The sequence below is a fragment of the Meleagris gallopavo genome, chromosome 19 (assembly GCF_000146605.3).
Source record: "Meleagris gallopavo isolate NT-WF06-2002-E0010 breed Aviagen turkey brand Nicholas breeding stock chromosome 19, Turkey_5.1, whole genome shotgun sequence".
In the NCBI taxonomy this organism is placed as follows: Eukaryota; Metazoa; Chordata; class Aves; order Galliformes; family Phasianidae; genus Meleagris; species Meleagris gallopavo.
In genome coordinates, this window is record NC_015029.2 from 5,719,897 (window position 1) to 5,739,336 (window position 19,440).

General features: G+C 53.2%; 1 protein-coding gene across 1 annotated transcript in view; it reads left to right on the forward strand.

Annotated features, from left to right (window-relative positions):
- ASS1 (argininosuccinate synthase 1) overlaps window positions 1-12,371 on the forward strand; it is a 20,550-nt gene extending 8,179 nt beyond the window's left edge. Inside the window, exons 9-15 of the mRNA XM_010720898.2 lie at window positions 1,574-1,664; window positions 3,263-3,347; window positions 4,021-4,085; window positions 7,250-7,381; window positions 10,159-10,315; window positions 11,663-11,728; window positions 12,146-12,371. Of these exons, the coding sequence (XP_010719200.1) occupies window positions 1,574-1,664; window positions 3,263-3,347; window positions 4,021-4,085; window positions 7,250-7,381; window positions 10,159-10,315; window positions 11,663-11,728; window positions 12,146-12,200 (651 nt within the window). The 3' untranslated portion in view covers window positions 12,201-12,371. The remainder of the gene's footprint in view (window positions 1-1,573; window positions 1,665-3,262; window positions 3,348-4,020; window positions 4,086-7,249; window positions 7,382-10,158; window positions 10,316-11,662; window positions 11,729-12,145) is intronic.
- The last annotated feature ends 7,069 nt before the right edge of the window (window positions 12,372-19,440 follow it).

Sequence of the window (19,440 nt, forward strand, 5' to 3'; positions counted from 1 at the left end):
TCCTCTCTCCCCTTTAAAGATGACATTGCAGGACTAGCCCCCCTGCAGGGAGGGATAAATAGGAGGCATTGATACACTGCAACAAACTATTTGTCATTTGAACTGTGCTTTTAGGAGAGAGAATAAAAAGAGGACAGACTCGCACCGTAATGATGGAATGCAAGCCAAATGTCACTTTTATTTCTATTTAGTTATTTTATCTAATAGGGGTTTTCATAGTTGGCTTAGAAAATTGAAAACTACCTGACTTTGACTTCCAATGTTTAGTAAAGAGTTTTTAATACTTTCCATTTCTTCCCCCCTCACGGTTCCCATCTTTCCTTTTGAACTCCAAGTTTTCCATCATCTCCAGCGGGTCTGTCTGGTTAATAAGTGTGATCGGGGCTAGGAGAGGGCAGATGATGTAAAATTGAAATCTGCAGCCCGTGTAATCTGTGTGCTTGGGGGGCATGGGAGAAACGTGCATGCGCTGCGTAAAACAAGGGAACAGGGCAAAAAATATTCATAGAATATCCTGAGTTGGAAGGGGCCCATAAGGATCACTGAGTCCACACAGTCTCTACATGGGACCACCCAAAAATGAGACGTATGTCTGTGAAGTTGGGCTCGATGATCCTCGTGGGTCCCTCCCAACTCGGGATATGCTATGGTTCTGCTTTGCCCTCTTTGCTCAGTGGTGAGGAGGCAGGAGATGAATACAGGAGAGGCTGCAGCTGGGGATGTGGGCAGGTGGCTGGGTTGTGCTGTGCCTCAGTTTCCTTCTCCCCTTACCAGCTCAGGGGCTGCACACGGACACTGCTGGGTTCCCTCTGTGATCACACAAAGAACACAAGTTTAGTATCACCAATATGAGTGACAACGCTATCCCAACCTGGATGGGGCAGCAGCCACAAGGGAGATGCTTCAGCTTTGCTAAACTGCAATGCATTTTGCTTGCTAGGACAGAAAGCTTTTTTTGTTATTATTTCTTCCTCCCTCATCTGGTATGTGCTTCAATTCACCGCCATCACCCCAGCCTCCAGTGGCCCAGCTTTAAAGGAGATAAGATGCTTCTTTACTATAAATGTTGGGGGAAAATATACATAAAGGTTGATGCGCTCTGAAATGGGTTTTTGCTTTGTTCCTCTATTTTCCCCCTGTGTGTATTAACCTCGAGGACACCATGAAAGAGCCCATGCGACTAGAGCACCTGCTGGGGTCAGCCCTCCTCATTCGTTTTCTCGGTCCGCACGGAATAAGCTGGGTTCTGGCCCCGCCGCAGCCCAGCTTATTCTGCACTGACCGCAAAAAGTCGCACTTTTCCCTGCCTGACTTGCTTCTCTGCAGCTATTCCACCTCCAGCTGTGGGGGCGTCGAAGAAAAAGATGAGATCAAGTTGAGGGGAAAAATTGTCTGATTTCTTCGTCCCTTTTGTTCCCAGGGCCCCCTGAGCTCCGGCGCTGCTTTGTGCCATGATCGCCGTGTCCCATTGCTTTGGGATGGAGATGGGTGCCAACCTGCTGAGCTTTGGGGGGTGCTGGTGATGCTGGTTGTGCCCATGATACCAACTGTCCCTTGCCTTTACCCTTTGCAGAATCGGGCCCCCCTTGACCTCTATACGAAGACCTGTGACCCAACCACCTCTCCGGACATCCCAGATGAACTGGAGATTGAATTTGAGAAGGGTAAGACATCCCCAGAGGTTCCCCTCGGCACCGAGTCTATGTTAGGACCAAATCTTGCTTCTTTGTGAAAAATGTAGCCTGGAGCATTGCTAAGGTGAAAATGGGATACACCCCAGCTTGGAGCATCACACCTTGGTGCATGCTGGGCTTCTTCCATTAGCGTGGGTGGTCTGGGTATGTCCTCTGTGGTTCCTTGTCCCACAGCGCTCAGTCCTGTGGCAGTGGGACCCCACTGACACAAAGGTGGGACCCCCAGGCACTGAGGGGCAGTGGGTGCTGCTGTCGCTGTCCATGGTACTCAGGTGGCCCCTGGGGACACGCAGGTGACGCTGATGCTCATCACACTCTAACGAGGGGATATGGTGCTCCCACTCCTGCCATCCATGGGCGTCCTCATGCCACCCCACGGTTAAGAGGGGCCACCTCCTCCCCAAAGCCCCCAGCACCGGGAGCCCGGCTCCATTCCCCTGATCCTCTCCCTGCGAGGCGGAGCCCCCATTCAACCCCTAGTTAATTTATTTGAAGTTTTAATCTAATTATTAACTATTTTAAAGGCTAAGCAGCTTTCACCAACAACAGCCCCGACAATGTCGGCTCTCTGCCACGCGGACCCCGGCCAATGCCCCAGCGAAGGACGAGAATAGAAAGAGCTGGGGCGAGGGGAGGGCGCCGAGGGGGGGCCCTGGCGAGAAGCAGCTTAAGGTTCATTATTGCCGCAACTTACATTTAATAGCAATTTACAACTGAGTTTATAAACCCCTGGAAAATAGGGGGTTTAGGTTGGGGGAAGCTGACAGAGCCCGTCAGTAGACACGGCTCTCGCGGGCGCCTCGTAATAAAGACTAGAAAGGGAGTCATTGAGCGCTGATTGGCAACTGATAGCGCGTTCAATGGTAATGAGGAGGGCAGATGGAGGGGAGATTAGCCTCCAACTCCGCGCAGCTTTTCTTTGTGGGCCCCGCAGCCCCCTTGTCAGCTTCCTAATACATTTATTGCTCATTTCACACTGCTAAAGAAAATGCCTCTTTTGCTATTCAGCCTCCGCCCCCCCCCCCAAACTCCTCTTGCCTCCCTCCCACCCAGCATCTAAAAATAAAATATTTCATCTATTTTCAAAATTTTCTGTAAAAATGCAACCGTGAATTCCTATGGAGCACCCCGCCATGGGGTGCGTGTGCATGTGTGTGCACACACGTGTGCACGTCACCATGCCCCAGACGTGTCTCCCCCCCTGCTGGCGGGTGGCTCATTTGTCACCCCCCCAGCCGGGGCTGGTGGGACAGAAGGTGCTGCGCCCTAAGACAATTGCTGAGCGTGAAATTCAATTAGTTAAGGGCCTGGTTGCAATTTCACAGGCCCTAAAAAAAGAGAGCGGGGGAAAAGAAGGGGAGGGGGGCATTTTTATGGCCTTTTTATTTATTTATTTCGCTTTTCTCCTGAGGAGGTTCCCCCTCCCCTCGTTCCCCCCGGCAGCAGCTTGGATATGCCTTTTTAAGAAGTTATTTAGAGTTCATATCTGTCACATCTATTTAACGTGCGTGGGATGATGCGTGGGGATCCCGTTGCCACCTCATCCTGCCCACCACCCTCCTCTGCAGGTGTCCCTGTGAAGGTCACCAACACCAAGAATGGAGTCACCCACCGCTCTGCCCTGGAGCTCTTCATGTACCTGAATGACATTGCGTGAGTGCCATGCGGTCCCCTTCCATGTCCTGCAGTGTTCCCCAGCTGGAATAGAGTTGGGTTGGTGTCGCTGATGGCAAAGCAGCAATGGGACAGTCACTGTTGAGCCAGGTTTGTGCCACTCATGCCACCAGTGCTGGCACCAAGCAGGGAGTATTTATGCTTTCGCTTCCTATGCTCTCCTATTTACACCTTCTCCATTTATTGTGTGTCCCAAAGGGTCAAGGGCTGCCCTGCAACCAGGGTAGCACCCTTTGTGTGCCTGCTCCTGCCACCCAATGCTACCCAGAGCCACCCGGTCCCTGGCACCCTCCTCTATGCCTCTGCCTTTTATTCCTCCAGAGCTGAATGGGAATGAACTTTTCCATGTAGTTCTCCTTTTAAATGTTAATTAAGTGGTTTTAAGATGACTTCAGCCATCACACAGCAGCTGCCCACTCTGCTGTCCCTCATGCTGCTCCCCTTGCCCAACACCATGGGGCTTTGCCATTGGCGAGTGAAGCATGAAAGCAGAGCCAAGAGAAGGGGAAAAGGAGAATAACCATCTGCCTTTTACCCATCCAATCTGGGGGTCACTGCTGATGCCCTGGGTGATGCCAGCACTGTGCAGAGGTGCCCACGCCATCATTTGGGGTTTGTCCCCTCATCACCCATCCACCTATCTCCTCTTCAGGGGCAAGCATGGTGTGGGGCGCATCGACATCGTGGAGAACCGCTTTGTTGGGATGAAGTCCAGAGGTGAGCAGGTGCCAGCCTGGCCCTAGAAGCAGCCACAAAAGGGGAATGTGCTGGTGGGACTGGATGGGGGCTCAGGTGTCAGGTGTTTGGGCTTTGTGCCTTTCCCTTCAGCTTTTAACCAAGATTTGGCCATTGTGATGATGTCTCATTGGGTTCACGGCTGCCTGTGCCATGGTTTGTGCCAGCCCCAGTGCCACCAGAGAGCCCAGGTCTTGAGTGTGACACCCATCCCTAGTGAGAAAAGATCATTAAATGATAGAATCATTGAATCATTAAGGTTGGAAAAGACCACTAGGATCATGAAGTACAACCCCAACCTTTCCTCACCACGGACTGGCTCCCTGGGAGGATGCAACACAAAGCTACCAGTTCTGGTTAAAGCCAATCCTTGATTTATATATACCTTTCTGAGGCTGTGGTTCACATCGATTCCCCATTAGGATCAGTTCCATCAGAAACCTCTGAAGGCAGCAAGCTGCCCGGTGCAGAGCTAAGGAGCCAGAGACTGCTTGTCATCATTTCCCATTCATAATCATTTCACTCTCCTCATCCAGGCTCTTTTGTCTTAAATCTCATTAATGCCTAATTAGAGGCTCCCTTTCTTTATGCGTGCCCTCTGTGGCAGGGCACGAGCAAATATTTTGATAAGGCTCTGCTGCCTGTGCAGCACCAGCAAGAGACAGACCCCAAACCATGGGGTGCCAACCTGTAGAACTGAATTAAAACCAAAAGAAGGGCAAACAAAACCAGAAACCAAAACCGCACGCACACATCTGAGTGCATTAGCATGCTGGATGCTGAGTAATTTGTCAAAATCTTTGTTTTTTTCTTGTTTGTTTTTTTTTTTTAAGAGCCACTGACATGCTCTAGTGACCCTTGCAGCATTTAATAATTTCACTAAACTCCATTTATCTGTCATGTTTGTCTGCCAAGTGACACTGTCAAGCAATCGCTGTCGCGTTGGCGCGCTGGTGGATGAGAGCTCTGCACAGAGGGACAGGGACAATTCCTGGGAACCCTTAGTACCCAGTAGGATACAGTAGCCCTTGGTGACCCTCTCACCCTGCTCACTAAGGGAAACTGAGGCACAGACACAGAGCTGGGGCTGCAAATAAGTTTTTCCCATCTTGATGCTGCCTTCTATCCTTTCCTTCACCTCTTGAGCCCAAGTGCTAAGGAAGGGAAAGATGCATTGGCACTGATTTTTGCCAGTCTCCTCACTGAGATCTGCTAAGGCCAAAGCAGTGAGGGAACACTGTGTGCTGTGCTGGTCTTGGAACCATGTGAGCTGGGATTTGGGGTGCAAATGGCCAGCAGGACTGGCTGCAATGGGGCCGTGTGTGCCTGTTCCCGTCCTTATTACCAAATTACCTTTCTGTCTCCGTAGAAGGCTTAATTAAGTGGAGTAAATGAAATCAGGCATGAGAAAGCAGGAAGGAGAGCATGACCACTGCCCAAAGAACTGAGCTCCATTTCTTGGGGGCTTCTCTTTTCTCTCCCCACATTTCCATGCCCGCACTGCTCAATCCTGCTCCCATTTGCAAGGATTTGCCCAGGGGTAGAAATTCGGGCATACCACCCTGCAGGCGCGTGGCCCTAACATTGCATCCTGTCCCATCCCACCAGCACTGTGTGCCAGCCACGCACAGCACGGCAAAGCCAACAGCATGGAGAAGGACTGACAGCCGAGCTTACAAATTAGAAAATTTTAAGCAGCAGCAGCAGCTGTCTGCGTGGCTGCCCCCCCTTCCACAGTTGTAATTGCGGGGTGATTGCAGCTCCGGCAGCCTGCATCGCTGACACCTCTGTCTTTTCCTGTAAACACGGGGAGATGAAAATAGACACTCGGAGGGGCTGTGAGTGTCACTCTGAAGGTGTCTCTGGGAGCTCAGCTGTCACCCCCCTGCCTGGCACAGCAGACTTTATGCTGCTGTCATTGCAAGGATGGGGCGAGAGGGGAGGTGGGCGATGGGCAAGGACATGGAGGTGGGGGGTGAGGCATAAAAGTGAACCTTGGGTCAGCCCAAGTGGGATGGAGGGGGAAGGAGAGGGGATGTTCGTGGTGCCAGCAGTGCACTTGGCTTTGTGGTTGGGGTTTGAAGCCCTGGTGTGGGGCTGTGCTCATGGAGATGGCTTCAGTGAGCATCTGGAGACGGGGTCCCGCTGGGCCTCTCGTCTTGGAGGGCACTGAGCTTGTAGGAGCCTGGTAAGGATGGGGGATGCTGAATGAAGTGTGGGGTTTCTTCCCCTCCAGTCCCTTCATTGAAGATCCTAGGTAATGGGAGTCTGAGCGAGGTGTGCCCCATTGCAGGGACAAGGAGCAGGCTCCAAAATGCCCACTGACACAGCTCCACTGCAGCTCTCTGCAGCACACGGATTGGGAGGCAGTGTTCCTATAACTTTTATTGTGACCAAATCCAGAATTTCTATTTTTTTAGGAAAACAGCCTCATTGTTTGATATGCCAGTGCATAGGTGCCACTTGCCCAGGGCTGTGCCATAGTGTGGGTGCCCAGTGGGGAGGGGACAATGTTGTGACACCGGAGCTAGCCGTGCCCACTGCTGGACAACCCCATCCTTTCCCATCGCTTTCCATGCACCTCGAGCAAAATCCCACATTGTCTTTAAACACGCTTTAAACCTATGGAACAAAGGGAGCAGTCCCATCCCATCCCCAGTCCTCACACAACCAGGGGTGGAGGGGAAGGAGCCGGGGGGTTTTTTCAGCCCCAAGTGGGGTTGTGCTCTTGGTCCCCAGGTAGCCCCATTTTGGTGCAGGGCTCGCCTGCCAGCCGAGGAGAGGAGGGGATTTCAGCCCTGTTCCTGTGCCCTGCATCGTTCACTTAATTACAGGTTTTCAGCTGCAGACCGTTGGGCACGTATCTGTGGGGGGATCGGTTCCCAAACCCTGTCATTTAGCCTCGTCAGAGTGCCTCTTCAAAGAGGGGAATCTAGAAATTTTCTCCGCAAGGTGCGGAGTGGACTGTCTCGGCCCCAGCATGAATATAATGACAGATGCATTTTGCAGCAAGCTGGGACTGAATGCGCTCGACCACAGCTCCTTCTGTCAGCCAAGTCATTATTTTTTGTCATTTACTGACAGTTTTGGTCTCATTCGTTTCTCTCTCTTTTTCTGCTTTTCCCCCTGCCTGGAAAAATGGCTAGGTATCTATGAGACCCCAGCGGGGACGATCCTATACCATGCGCATTTAGATATCGAGGCCTTCACCATGGACCGGGAAGTAAGGAAAATCAAGCAGGGGCTCAGCTTGAAATTCTCTGAGCTGGTGTACAATGGTACGTATGGACCCTGCTGCTACTGCTGCCCACGGGGTGCCAAGGTGCAGGTGTGGATGGTGGGGAGAAGGTGCTCATGCCCCGGGCTGTTGCTTGTGCTCAAGGAAGTTGCGGTGCCCCATCCCTGGAGGTGTGCAAGGGATGGATGTGGCTGTGGAAAGGGTTGAAACTGGATGGGGTTTTTTCCTTCCAACTCAAACCATTCTGTGGTTCTGAGATCTTGGATGGTGTTTGAGTTTCCTTCCGACCCAAACCTGAGGTGCTGTAATCTTGAGAGCATTCTGACCCCGCACCCTACTTGCTTTTGGGGTAAGTAAGCTCCATGTGGGGTGCTGGGAGGTGATGCCACCTTCCGTGAGTGTTCGCTCCTGGCAAACATCCCAGCCCAATGCTGTTGATTTCATTGAATCAGAATCATTAAGGTTGGAAAAGACCTCTAGGATCCCCAACCTATTCCCACCATGTCCACTGACCACATCCTTCAGTGCCACATCTCCATGGTTCTGGAACACCTGCAGGGTTGGGATTTGTCCCACCCTGCCCAGTCACAGTACTGATTCTCCACCCCTTCACCACCATCCCTTCACCACCTCCCCTTTCTGGAGCCCATTTACTGCATTCTGGGGCTGCAGCAGGACACGGCTGTGCACAGCCAGGAGTCTCCATTACCTTCCTCTCAAATCACAGCGCCCGCTTCCATTTGCTCTCTGATGCTGCATCAGCCTGTAGCTGTTTATAGCAGACTTAGTGCTGTGTTTGCCTGTACGTTGGTTATTTATTTTTAGTCGAAGCCTACAGCTATTTATTTATTTATAAACACTCACTGTTGGGAATCCACAGGACTACAGGGCTGCTCAGGTGTCAGTGGGTTCGTTTCCCCTCTTCCCACCTCTGGCAGACCTGCAGGGTGCATTCCCACCCAACGTGAAGAGCAGACCCTCACCCACGCACTGACGGTGTCGGTGGCTCCTTAGGGCTATGTCAGGGTAGAAGCGGGTGCCTCAGCCCCATCAGCCCCTCAGAGCTGGCCTTCCTGCAACACCTCATTATTGTCACCAGCCCCTGGTTTCAGGACAATTAGAGGTTATCTTCCCCCATCCCCATTGATCCCTTTGTGCAGCACTGGCTTTGAAGCCGCTGGGTCCCGCAGGTAGGGCCAGGTGCGGAAATGCCATTGTTGGTGTCGGGGGGATTAGGGCAGGGGGGGCTGCTGGGATGGATGGCTGCAAGGGGGGAATTAGTTGGCAGTGGGGGGCGAGGAGGGAGGGGGTGCTTCCTCGCACCTGGAGTTGTCAGAGCAGCATTTAAGTGGCTGGTTATTATTTTAATGTGTCTCAGATTTATTTGTTTTTTTTCCCTGCCACGGGGACGCAACAGCCTGAAGTCAGCCTTGACATTTGAAGAGTTGTACCTGTAGTGTGTTTGTTAAAAAGAGGGATTTATTTGCCCAGCTGGAATGGAAGAAAGAGATCCCTGAGCCCCTTGGCTGTGCCATAGGGTGGGTTTGCCCCATGGGTCTGTGGGGCTCAGGCTGATGCCTTGGCGTGATGCTGGATGCTGAATGCAGGGATGAGGGCTCAGCAGTGAACCATCAAAGTGTCTGTTGCATTCAGGTCCACGTAGCATCAGTTATATCCCAAAAAAGAGATCCCAGAGTAAAGGATGCACAATGTCCCAATCCTGTCTTGCATGGAGGCAGCCAACAAAAGCTCAGGTTCATTTCTTTAATGGCTTCAGCCTGAATCCCAGCTGGGAAAGGAAAGGTGAGAGGGCACCGGTGTGAGCAGAGCAGCAGGGAGATGGGGAGATAAAGCCCAGGGATGACCTGAGGGCCGTGAATGGGCTCTTTCTCTTCCTCACTCTATCTCCCTCCCCATCTCCCAGGCTTTATTCTGGGTCTTGGGGGCCTCCCCAGGTAATTATCCCGCTCAGCAACAGGAGATGTGCACAGGGCATGGCCTCTCAGTGCCTGCTGTGGCCTCACTGATGGCAATGCCACCAACTACACCGGTGGCTGCTCCCCAAGGCTGCATTTTGGGCATATGATGCAGTGCTGGGGGCTGGGACCCACAAGGGAAATCAGAGCCCTGTTACTCTAGACAGGGTCGAGGAAGCTGAGCCTGCTGGGATGTAGGGATGTACGTGCTCCGATGGGCAGCACGATAAAGCCCCGGGGTCAGCCCTGGGCACTGATAGCTGGAGGGAGCGTGGGAGCGGGGCTGGGGCTGCCCCTGGGACACCACATCCCAACAGGGCAGTCCCCTTCCTGCCCGACCCAGGGGACAGCATCTCATGCCTATGTTGGGGGCTGTAAACGGGTTCCCCCAAGCCCACATTTATCTTGTAGAATGGGTTCCATCCATCCACCTGTCTGTCTGTCTGCCTGTCCATCCATCCACCTGTCTGTCCCAACCAACCCTCTCAGGATGCCGGGCTTTGAGTGAAGGTTTTGTGATAACTTAAAAAAGCTTTTCATTTCCATGTGCAGAAATTCTGCATCCAGAAGAGCCAGGAGGAAAATGCCCACAGAGCCTTTCATTGAGCAGAGGATTCCATCTCCTCTCAAGTGGGGACAGGATGTGCACAAATCCCCATTGCTCAGAACTGAACCAACCCATCCTGGCACCTTGTTTCCCTCTTCCTGCCCCAAGACTGCATCCCTTCCCTTGAAAACTACCCAATGGCTTCCTTGCAGAAGAGCCTTCAGTGGGGTCGCCCTCCACGTCCTCCTGGCTCCCCAGCCTCCCACCCCACTCTGATGGTGTCTCTGCCCACAGGATTCTGGTACAGCCCTGAGTGTGAGTTCCTGCAGCACTGCATCGCACGCTCACAGGAGGCAGTGGCAGGCACTGTGCGTGTCTCTGTCTTCAAGGGCCAGGTCTACGTCCTGGGCAGGGAGTCCCCACACTCATTGTACAATGAGGAGCTGGTGAGGTGAGTGGGCTTGGGGGCAATGAGGGTCCCATCCTATCTCATTCTGTCCAATCTCATGCCATTCCATTTAATCTCATCTTCTTTAATCATATTCAATCTCGTTTTGCCTCATCCTGCCTTGTCTCATCCCATCCCAGTTCATCCTGTACCATTCCATCCCATCCCAGCTCATCCTGTACCATCCCATCTCATTTCACCCCATCCCATCTAATTCCATCCCAGCTTGGTCTGTCCCATCTTGTCCCCTCCCTCCTCACTCCATCCCATCCTGCCCGATCCCATTCCATCCCATCCTGCCTCATCCCATCCCAACCCACCTCCCCACCCACCCACAATGTAGAGCACAATTTCCTCCCAGCTAAGCACGAGCTGTGTTTTGAAGTCAATATTATTTTTCCTCCTGCTTTTCCCTTTCCTTCGTGTTGTTTTCTCTCTTGCTTTCTCACTCCCCCCAGCCCTCCCTCAACCCCTTTCAATCTCTCTAAACACTTTATAAGCCATAAATACACCCGAATGAGTTTAGATCAGTCGGAGTAAATGTCAAATTATCTTCTCTCTTTCTCTTCTCTGGCTTTTTTTTCCCCCTTCCCTCCCCTCAAAATCAACAGCTCCTAATAATCCGTCCCAACCCTTCATTATGCTCCACGCTCTCACTTGGAGAGATTAAATGAATAAAGTAAAAAAAAAAAAAAGGAAAAAAAGAGGGGGAAAAAAAAAAAGGAGGATGGAGGGGGGTGGGACGGAGGGAAAAGAGAGAGGAGAGAAAAGCAGGGGCACTTATTCTCCCTGCGTCTCCAACCATTTTCCTTTTCTTTTTGATTTCTACATCGCTGGTTTGAAAGCCTTTGAGTGACGGCGTCACAGGAACCCGAGAGAAAGCTGTGAGAGGCAGAGCTGTGTGGAAATGCCTCTGCACAGTAGGTAGAAAGTAACGTAATTATAGAGCAGGTCAGAACCACTCGAATGAGCAAAAATAAAAGCACAGAGGTTTTTCTGTAGCCCGTCAGGGGAGGTAAAATCATTGTAAACTCTTTTTTTTTTCTCTCTCTTTTTTTTTCTTTTTCTGTTTTTTTTTTTCCTTGTTTTTTTTTAAGGCTTGCAGATTCTGGGAAATGAGTTTGGGGGATGAAAGCAGCAGAGACGGGGGTCAGTGGGATGGGGGAGTGCCTGGCACTGCAGCACCAACGGGACAGGGACAGGGCTGGGATGGAGCATCCCTACCAGGTGCAAGGGTGACGTGCGGGAGACGTCACCTGGAGGGACAGGCATCACCTGGAGGGACACGTGGGGCACCGGGACAAAGTGTCCCCTGCGTCCCCAAGGTGGTGACACCCTCTCTCCCCATAGCATGGACGTGCAGGGGGACTACGAGCCTGCCGATGCCACCGGCTTCATCAACATCAACGCGCTGAGGTCGGTGCGGGGGGGTCCCGGTGCCCCCCATCCCCTGCCCTGAGCCCCCGCCGCCCACTGACAGCTTCCCCTAATTACAGCCTTCCCGTGCATCCCTCCTCCTTATTTTACTTGTTTCTCATGCCCCCCCAACTTAAATGCTGTAAAACATGCTGCATTTACATAATGGGCTCTTAATTTTTCCCTTGCCTGTTAACTGCTTTGTTCTCCCCAACACGCAGTGTCCCCCCACCCCTCTGAGATAAATTAATTACATTATCTCATGGAAAAAAAAAAGCATAATTAAACTGTACAGGCCTTAACAAACGCCTGCTCCTCACGCCCCCTCATTCTGCTTAAATTAATTGAAAGGAAATGTGTGTTATTACTGTTAATTTACAATTAATTTATCTTTTTTTTTTTTAATCTGGTTTCCAGGCTGAAGGAATATCATCGTCTCCAGAGCAAGGTCAGCACAAAGCAGGATGAATAGCAATCAATGGCACTCAGGCATCCCTCTCCCCTTTCTAATTTCTTGAAGCACTGCTGCTAATTGTGGCGGTAATTTGTAACTGGAACTCCGTCCCGTGGAGGTGATGCCTTTGTTACAGGGGAAGAAATTGGTGGGACAGAGGGAGAAAAATAAATTTGTGATAGATTAAGAGCTGCTGAAGGATGCTTGCTTGCGTTACGTCACCGTTGGGAAGGGGAGTGGTGGTGTCCCATAGGCAGTGTGATGGGACAGCCCCGACCCTGCGTGGTTGGGAGGATTTGGTTATTTCTCTTTTGTCTTCATTTTGGCACATGGAGATGAGGTTCGGGGAAGGGGAAATGGGGAGAACCTTCTAAAGCTTGGTTAAAGGGGGAGGGTTTCAGCAAGGGGTTGAGGACAGCACTGGGAGCTGGGCACCGATGGTGCCAAGGCTGCGCTGTGGGATTGGAAAGCAAAACACTCCCATCCCACCTGCTGTGCTACAAGGATGGGATGGACACGGGTTTAGGATGAACCCAAAGGTTGGTGTCCCCTGCCCTGTGCCATCAAAAAGGGATGACATTGTGCAGCCCCAGCCTCGATGGCCGCATGGGGACGTCCAGGCGTGCCCTGCTGCTGAGCTGGCGAGCATGACAAGCTCTGACATCACCGCTGGGAAAATAACATGTTATTTTCCCAGCTTGGATGTTACTTTCCCTGCTATTACTGGCAGCTACCATCTTGGGAGGAGAAAGCAGCAGAGGGCTGACAGGAGAGGGGGATGAATGGGTTTCTGGGCTGGTGGAGCCTGTCTGACACCCATGGGGTGTTGGGAGATGCTGTGCCCCATTGCTCTCTGTTGTAGGGTGAGGACATGGGGCTGTGACCTGTCCTGAGTGCTTTTGGTGTAAGAGCAGGAAGGGCAAGGCAGCGTGATGGGAAAGCAGAGCGTGGCAGGACTGAAAAGCCATTTCAGACCTGGTGCAAGCTCTGGGGCAATGGGTTCTTGGGAGTCATGGGATTGCAGGGTAGAGGACACCCTACCAACCACTTGCCCTTTGCACTGAGCATGGCCATGTAGGGCTGATGTGATGGGATGCTGTGAGTCAAAGTCCACGTTTGATTGCTGTACCACTTTAAATACCATCAGCCCTTCCCATCCCTATGCTTATGCAGTCTCTCTTGGTGGCCTCCCAGCATCCCCCCATCCCTGGTGGTGCTGAGCATCGTGCTGCTCTGCCCAATGGTAGGGTGAGCAGTGCAGCACACCCAATCCACCCAGGAGCTCCCCAGCAGAGCTATCATGGGATGACATTTTGGACACCCCATCTACACCCTTCTTTCCTGCTGGGCATCAGCCACCATGTGCCCACGTGCCGTGGGGCTGCTCTGCAACCCTGCCAGGCTCCAGGGAAGGGCTGGTCCAGGGTCACCACAATCGATATCTCATCTGCAGGCTCTCCTAGCGGAAGTGATGGTATATTGGAACATGGTAATGGGTCTTGTCTAGTGGAAAAGGCTAATCTTCCCCAGCTGTACAGGATCTCCGCAGGTGTCCTCGGCTCTCCCTGCTGCCACCGGCCCTGCAGCAAGACAAGGAGCACGTGTGGCTCTTTAAAGCTGCAGCAGTCCAATTTACTGCAAGGGACAGCCACCACCCTCAGCCCCGTAGAGAGGTGGCCCAGGGGCTCCCCAGTGCAGAGCCCGCACCTGGTGTGGCACCACCAGCCAAAGGACCATGCAGGATAGATGGGCATGGCAGTGCATGTTTCCTTTCTCAATGCAGAGAAGGTGACATCTCCTCCGGTCCTGCTCCCCAGGGATGTCATCTCTGCAGGAAGGAGAAGGAGGAGGAGGAGGGTGTGGGGACAATGCTCAGAGGGATGTGGTCCCCTACAGTGCCACCTGGAAGTGTAGGTGAGAGGCAAGCATGTGCTGCAGGGAAAAGCAGAGGCAAATGAGCTCCTAGCTGCTGAGTTGGCTCTGTTGGCAATGTGCTCACTGCCCGGCGGGGATCACCCCATGGGGATTGCTCAGCCCGAGGGGCTGCTCACAGGTGTGCTCAAGGGCAGTTCGCTCCAGTGGGGACTCCTGGGGCTGGGGGGAGCAGAAGGCAGGGGCAGCCCAGGGCAGCTCAGCTCCCAGCACTCTGAACATGCCTGCCTGGACCCGACTTCTAAAAGCCGCCCAGCCAGCGCCAGCTATTGCAGCCTGCTGCATCACTATGGCAAAATCAATTTTCTTTTTCTCTGGAGGTAGAGGTAATTACTGGGTTTAAGGTTTAATATGCACGTGGATTTTTAGAGAGAGCGTTGCTAAAAACAGCTCTGAATAACACGCAGAGTTGGTCAGTGTGTCCTGGGGGGTCGGATGGGGCCACAATGATGTGCAGACCCTCGGGTGCTGTCTGCACAGCTTGGGGGGCACCATGGCAAGGAACATGGTCAGAACCCATGCAGGTTGTGCCAAAGATCCTATTGATTTTGTTGCAGAATAAGAACGAATGGGTGTTAGGAGAGAACTGGTGGGGACAAGGAGGCTGTTGGGGTTGTGCTTTAATTTCTTTGGGTGGAAAATGGGATCCCTTGGTCCATGCAGGGAAATGGGAGGGCAGTGGGGAGACCTGTGGTTTGCTGTCCCTGTCACCTGCTGGAACTCCATGTCCCTACCTGCAGGGTGGATGGGAGGGAACCTCCACCTTTCCTAATGGAGGGGATAAAACCACCCACGTAGTTTGGGGCAGGTTGCACTGAGGATGCTGTGCCGCAGGGCAAATCAGAGCATTCCACGTGATGGGTGTTTGCTTCCCATTTTGCTCTGAAGATTCAGCTCCAAATGGTTAAAGGGGCCCATCCCACAGCTCACAGATTGCAGCACAGCACAGCTATGCAGTGTTTGTGTCTCTCCAAGGGAAAGCCATCCTCTGGTGAGGTTGGGAGCCGCCAGATGCTGGCTTCCCAGGCGAGGGGGAGATGGCCGCCTTTGTAAACCCCTTAACAAGGTGGCTTTGTGTGTCCCCGTTTAACAAGAAGCTCCCTTGCTCCTTCCCCGGGAGGTTCCCAACAGCGGTGTGGAGGACCCTGAAAGCCAGCTTTATGCTGGGGGCGGCAGGGATCAGAGGGACACAGGGGCCCTTCTGCACACCCGTGACAAAAGGCTGCCCCAGGGGGACAGGGCGTCAAAGCGCAGCCAGCTCAGGGAGACAAGGAACCCACAGATCTGCTGCCCAGTGCCCATCTGGTCACTCCATCACAACGGCCAGGGGGTCCTCCCTGGTGCATCCCCCCACCAGAGTGGAGCAGTGGGAAAGGGGCTGGGAAAGGACAGGTATTTTATGTTAGCTGGTGGTAACTGGGTCTGCAGGGGATGAGGATGAGAACCAAGACCTGGCTCATCCCTGTGCACTGAATGGCACAGTGGGGTTGGGGAAACCTTGGGATGCCACTGGGCCAGTGACCCCACTGGCAGAGCACGGCATGTGCATTGGAACAGGGGCTGCTGGGGAGTTATACGCAGCCACTGGGACACCTTTGTCCTGGCAGAAGCGTTGCCCATCCCATGTCAGTCTTTGGGTCCCATGTCTGGGAGTTCCCACTCTTTCCTCATCCCCTCACATCCTCCCCCACTCCCCAGCCATCTGCCCTATGTCCCACTCTCAGATTTACTGTCATGCATTAAAACTTTATGCCTTAGCACCAGGGTCAGCATGTCACAGCTCATCGATTGGTTTTACCTCCCCTTGGCGAAAGCACTTTGGCCCCAGCCCTTCAGCATTGCATGGGGCATCCCAAGGTCCCCAGTGCTCCTTTGGCCCATCTCAGTGTCCCAGCTGAGCTCCCTGACCCCGGCACCCAGCACCTCCCCCAGGTCAGGTGCAGTTGTTGTTTCCATGAGACCCTGAGGGCGCAGGGATGGGGGTCTGCTTGTTTGCATGACACCATGCCTGGTTTAGTGCTTACTCCCTCCACTCTGAGTTGGGTTTCAGCTCAGAGCAGGAGCTTTGGGCTTTTCTTATTGCAGCACATGTCAGTGGCTCCCAGGGAGCAGTGTCCAGCTGTAGGGGAGCAAAGGGAGAAATGAGATGCTGGAGCTAAGGCTACAGGGAAAGCAGGGGCAGGGGCCTGTGTCTCTTGAGGCTGGGGGAGGATTTGGTGTTTTAACCATGATGTGGTGCATGGTGCCTCGTGGATGATCACATTGGCTGAACATCCCCAAGCAGCAGGTTGGGAAAGGGCTGGGACTTCACCCTCCAGCCTATCCCCAAGGGGACTCTTCCATCCCTGTTAGCATTATGGGGATCAGGACAGAGAAAACAGGTCTAGCAGTGTGCCCCATGCCCTGCTGCCCTGCCAGCACCATCCATGGTGTCACCCCCAGGCTTGCCACCATGTGCCTGCACAAGGTCCCCATGATGCTCACAGGCCGGGCAGCCCGACAAGCGTGCATGGCCCTCGGCAGCTCTGCCTTTTGCTTTCAGCATCTCCCTCTCACTATTTATCCGTGACTTTTGTCCTTGGCCAGCTTAGCAGCTGAAAGGGGCTGTATTATATCACACGTAGGCAGCTCCTGGGGGGAGAGGGCCGTGCTTTCTGCTGGAACAAAGCGCGGGTTGGCTAATTCCCTTCTCCTCCTGCAGCACCCGGGTCCCATCTGGTTGACACAGTTTGCTGCAGTCTCTCCTGCTATTAAGCTCTCACTTGCCTGTTTGAATCCTTGGCGCTCCCCCCACCCCATGCCCTCAGCCCCTTTTTTCTTGCTTTATCTTTCATTTTCCCCTAAAGCCGGGCAGAACTTGCTTAATAGAGTGATGTCAGATGTGTGCAAACCAGACCAATAAAACCTAATGCATCCCCCCCTTTGTCTGCCATCCTCTCCAACGCCTAACATTTTCCACTCAGAAAGCCACTTAAAACACATCAGCAACAATCCCTCACAAAACAGCCACTTGTTGGCTAATTGTGCTGAGTACTTGTGCACACTGCTGCTGCTCTCCTGCTGGGAGGGTGGAATGCTGCCACAGCACTGGGCTCCTTGGGGCAAGGGCTGTTCAGAACTCTACATCCATGGGACCAGCCCTATAAGAAGGGGTGTGAGTTGGGGGCTCACTGGGGGAGTCAGGATGGGGAGCTTTTGCCCTGGGGCAATGATGCTGCTTGCTGGAGATGCTCTGTGATGGGGTTGAGGTGGAGGGGATTGACCCTTTGCCTAATGGAGCATCCAAAAATCCCTCCCCAGGGATGCTTTGGGTCTATCATTGTGAAATATGTGGAGAACACATCGGCAGGTGTTTCATCTCTCCTCTTGCATCCCCATGGGAGAGAGTACGCCTCTGCCTGCGTCTCACAGGCAGAGGCATCCTCCATCCATCCATCCTGCTAGCCCTAAGCACATCTCAATATGCTCCCAGAGCATTATTTCTTTTCCTGCCAGAAAACTTTGGCAGATTTTCACACTGCCATCCCCTGTGGCTGGTGGCACAGCCCAGAGCCACCATGCTGGGCAGGCAGCCCAGAGCCCCGCTGATGAGCACACCTGCACTGATTCACCTGCGTGAATCACACATAAATGTCACACAGGCAGTGCAGCACAGGGAATGTAGCCAACAGAGGCTCTGCCTTTTTACTTTCCTCACAGGGAGCCATGCTGCAGTGTTGGTTTAGTCCCGATGCTGAGCTCTGCCACCTACCCACAGCCACCAAGCGATGGGGGAGGGATCCACAGGTTGCCATCCGCTCCACATATCCATGCTTTGAAGCACAAGGACCCAGCACCCTGCAGTGGGGCAGGAGGTTTCCATGCACACCTGGGCAGTGAGCTGTGCCAGGAGAAGAAGGGGTTAAACAGAGGCAGCAAAAATCAGAGGATTACAGGTTTGTTGCCGGACTGTCCCATCTGTCACCAGCACAAAGACAAGCCCTGTCTGGGGCTGGGCTGTCAGCGAGGAGCCCACCACTACATTAGGACTCCATTAGGGGAGACTTGTGGTGGGAAATGGCAGCTGTCAGGGCACTATCATTTCTCCTGTAATTCTCTGTGCTTGCTTCTTCACTGCACTTAAATAGCAGGTCTACCTACAGGGCCAATTTTTCTTCTTCCTGCTGCTCCTCTTCTTGCTTTAAAGCTGCAGCTCCCTGCTCAGCCAGGCCCTTGTCCTGATGCCACTGTGTGTCGTGTCCTTCACATCAAGGCTGGTGGCACCCTGTCCAGCTGACCATGGACCTGCACAGGTGCCACCACTGCAACCCACTGCATCTCAGCCTTCCCACAGCAGGGAACATCCTTGCTTTGTTGAGTTCCTTATACTGGGTTGGGACAACGTGACGTTGATATGAACCACTGCTGCTGCCCTACCCTTGATGCACCCAACCCAAGCTGCAGCACCCAGCAAGGGGGGATGGGGCATCCTTGACCACAGGCTGTGCTGGAGCAGGATTTCCCTCCCACAGCCTCTCCCTGCTCTCCCAGGTTGTTGTGGTCAGGATGAGCTTGGGGTGAGATGCTCCCCATGTGGCATCCATTACGCCATGACACGTCTCACCTGAGGACAGAAACATGGACAGCACAGCGTCCCCAGCACCATGTTGGATCATACTACAGTACAACTGTTCCGGGGACAACAAGGTGTCCCCATGGGACAAAGTGGCCTGGACCTGCATGGCCTCACTGTGCTGGGGACCCTCTTCCATCCTGGCTCCTCCCTGGCTCTGCAGCCAGCAATCAAAACAAACACTTCTGCTGGAAAGGGCACCGCGGCGGAGCTGGAAATAAATAACTAATTTCTCCCTCTATGATCTCAAGGAGCAGGAGAGGCGTGAATAGCAGGGCCCGGTGTCGGGCTGACTGGACTCCCCGGTGCGGTAATTCAGAGGATGACAAACATAAGCCAAAGAAAAATGTTGAAAAATGGGCACTTCCTGCAGCCCCGAGCAAAGGAGCTATTGCAGGGTTTGGAAATAACGAAGGCAAAAAGAGGGAGAGGGGGGAATTTTCTCATTGAGACCAAGTGAAGTGCCAAACAAGCTGCTATTATGGTGGCTTTGAGAGGCACAGGGAGGGGGCACTCGGGGGAAGGAAGGAAGGGAGAGGGAAGGGGGAGAGGACTCAGGGAAAGGTGAGAGTGAGGGAGAGGATGAGAGGGATGCAAGGAGCAAAAGGTGCAAGGTAGGAAATGGAGACAGGAACAGGTGGGGCAACAGTGGCGGGGCCATCACATGCCATGCCCCATCCCCTGTGTCTTTCATCCATTCACATCCCTAACCCC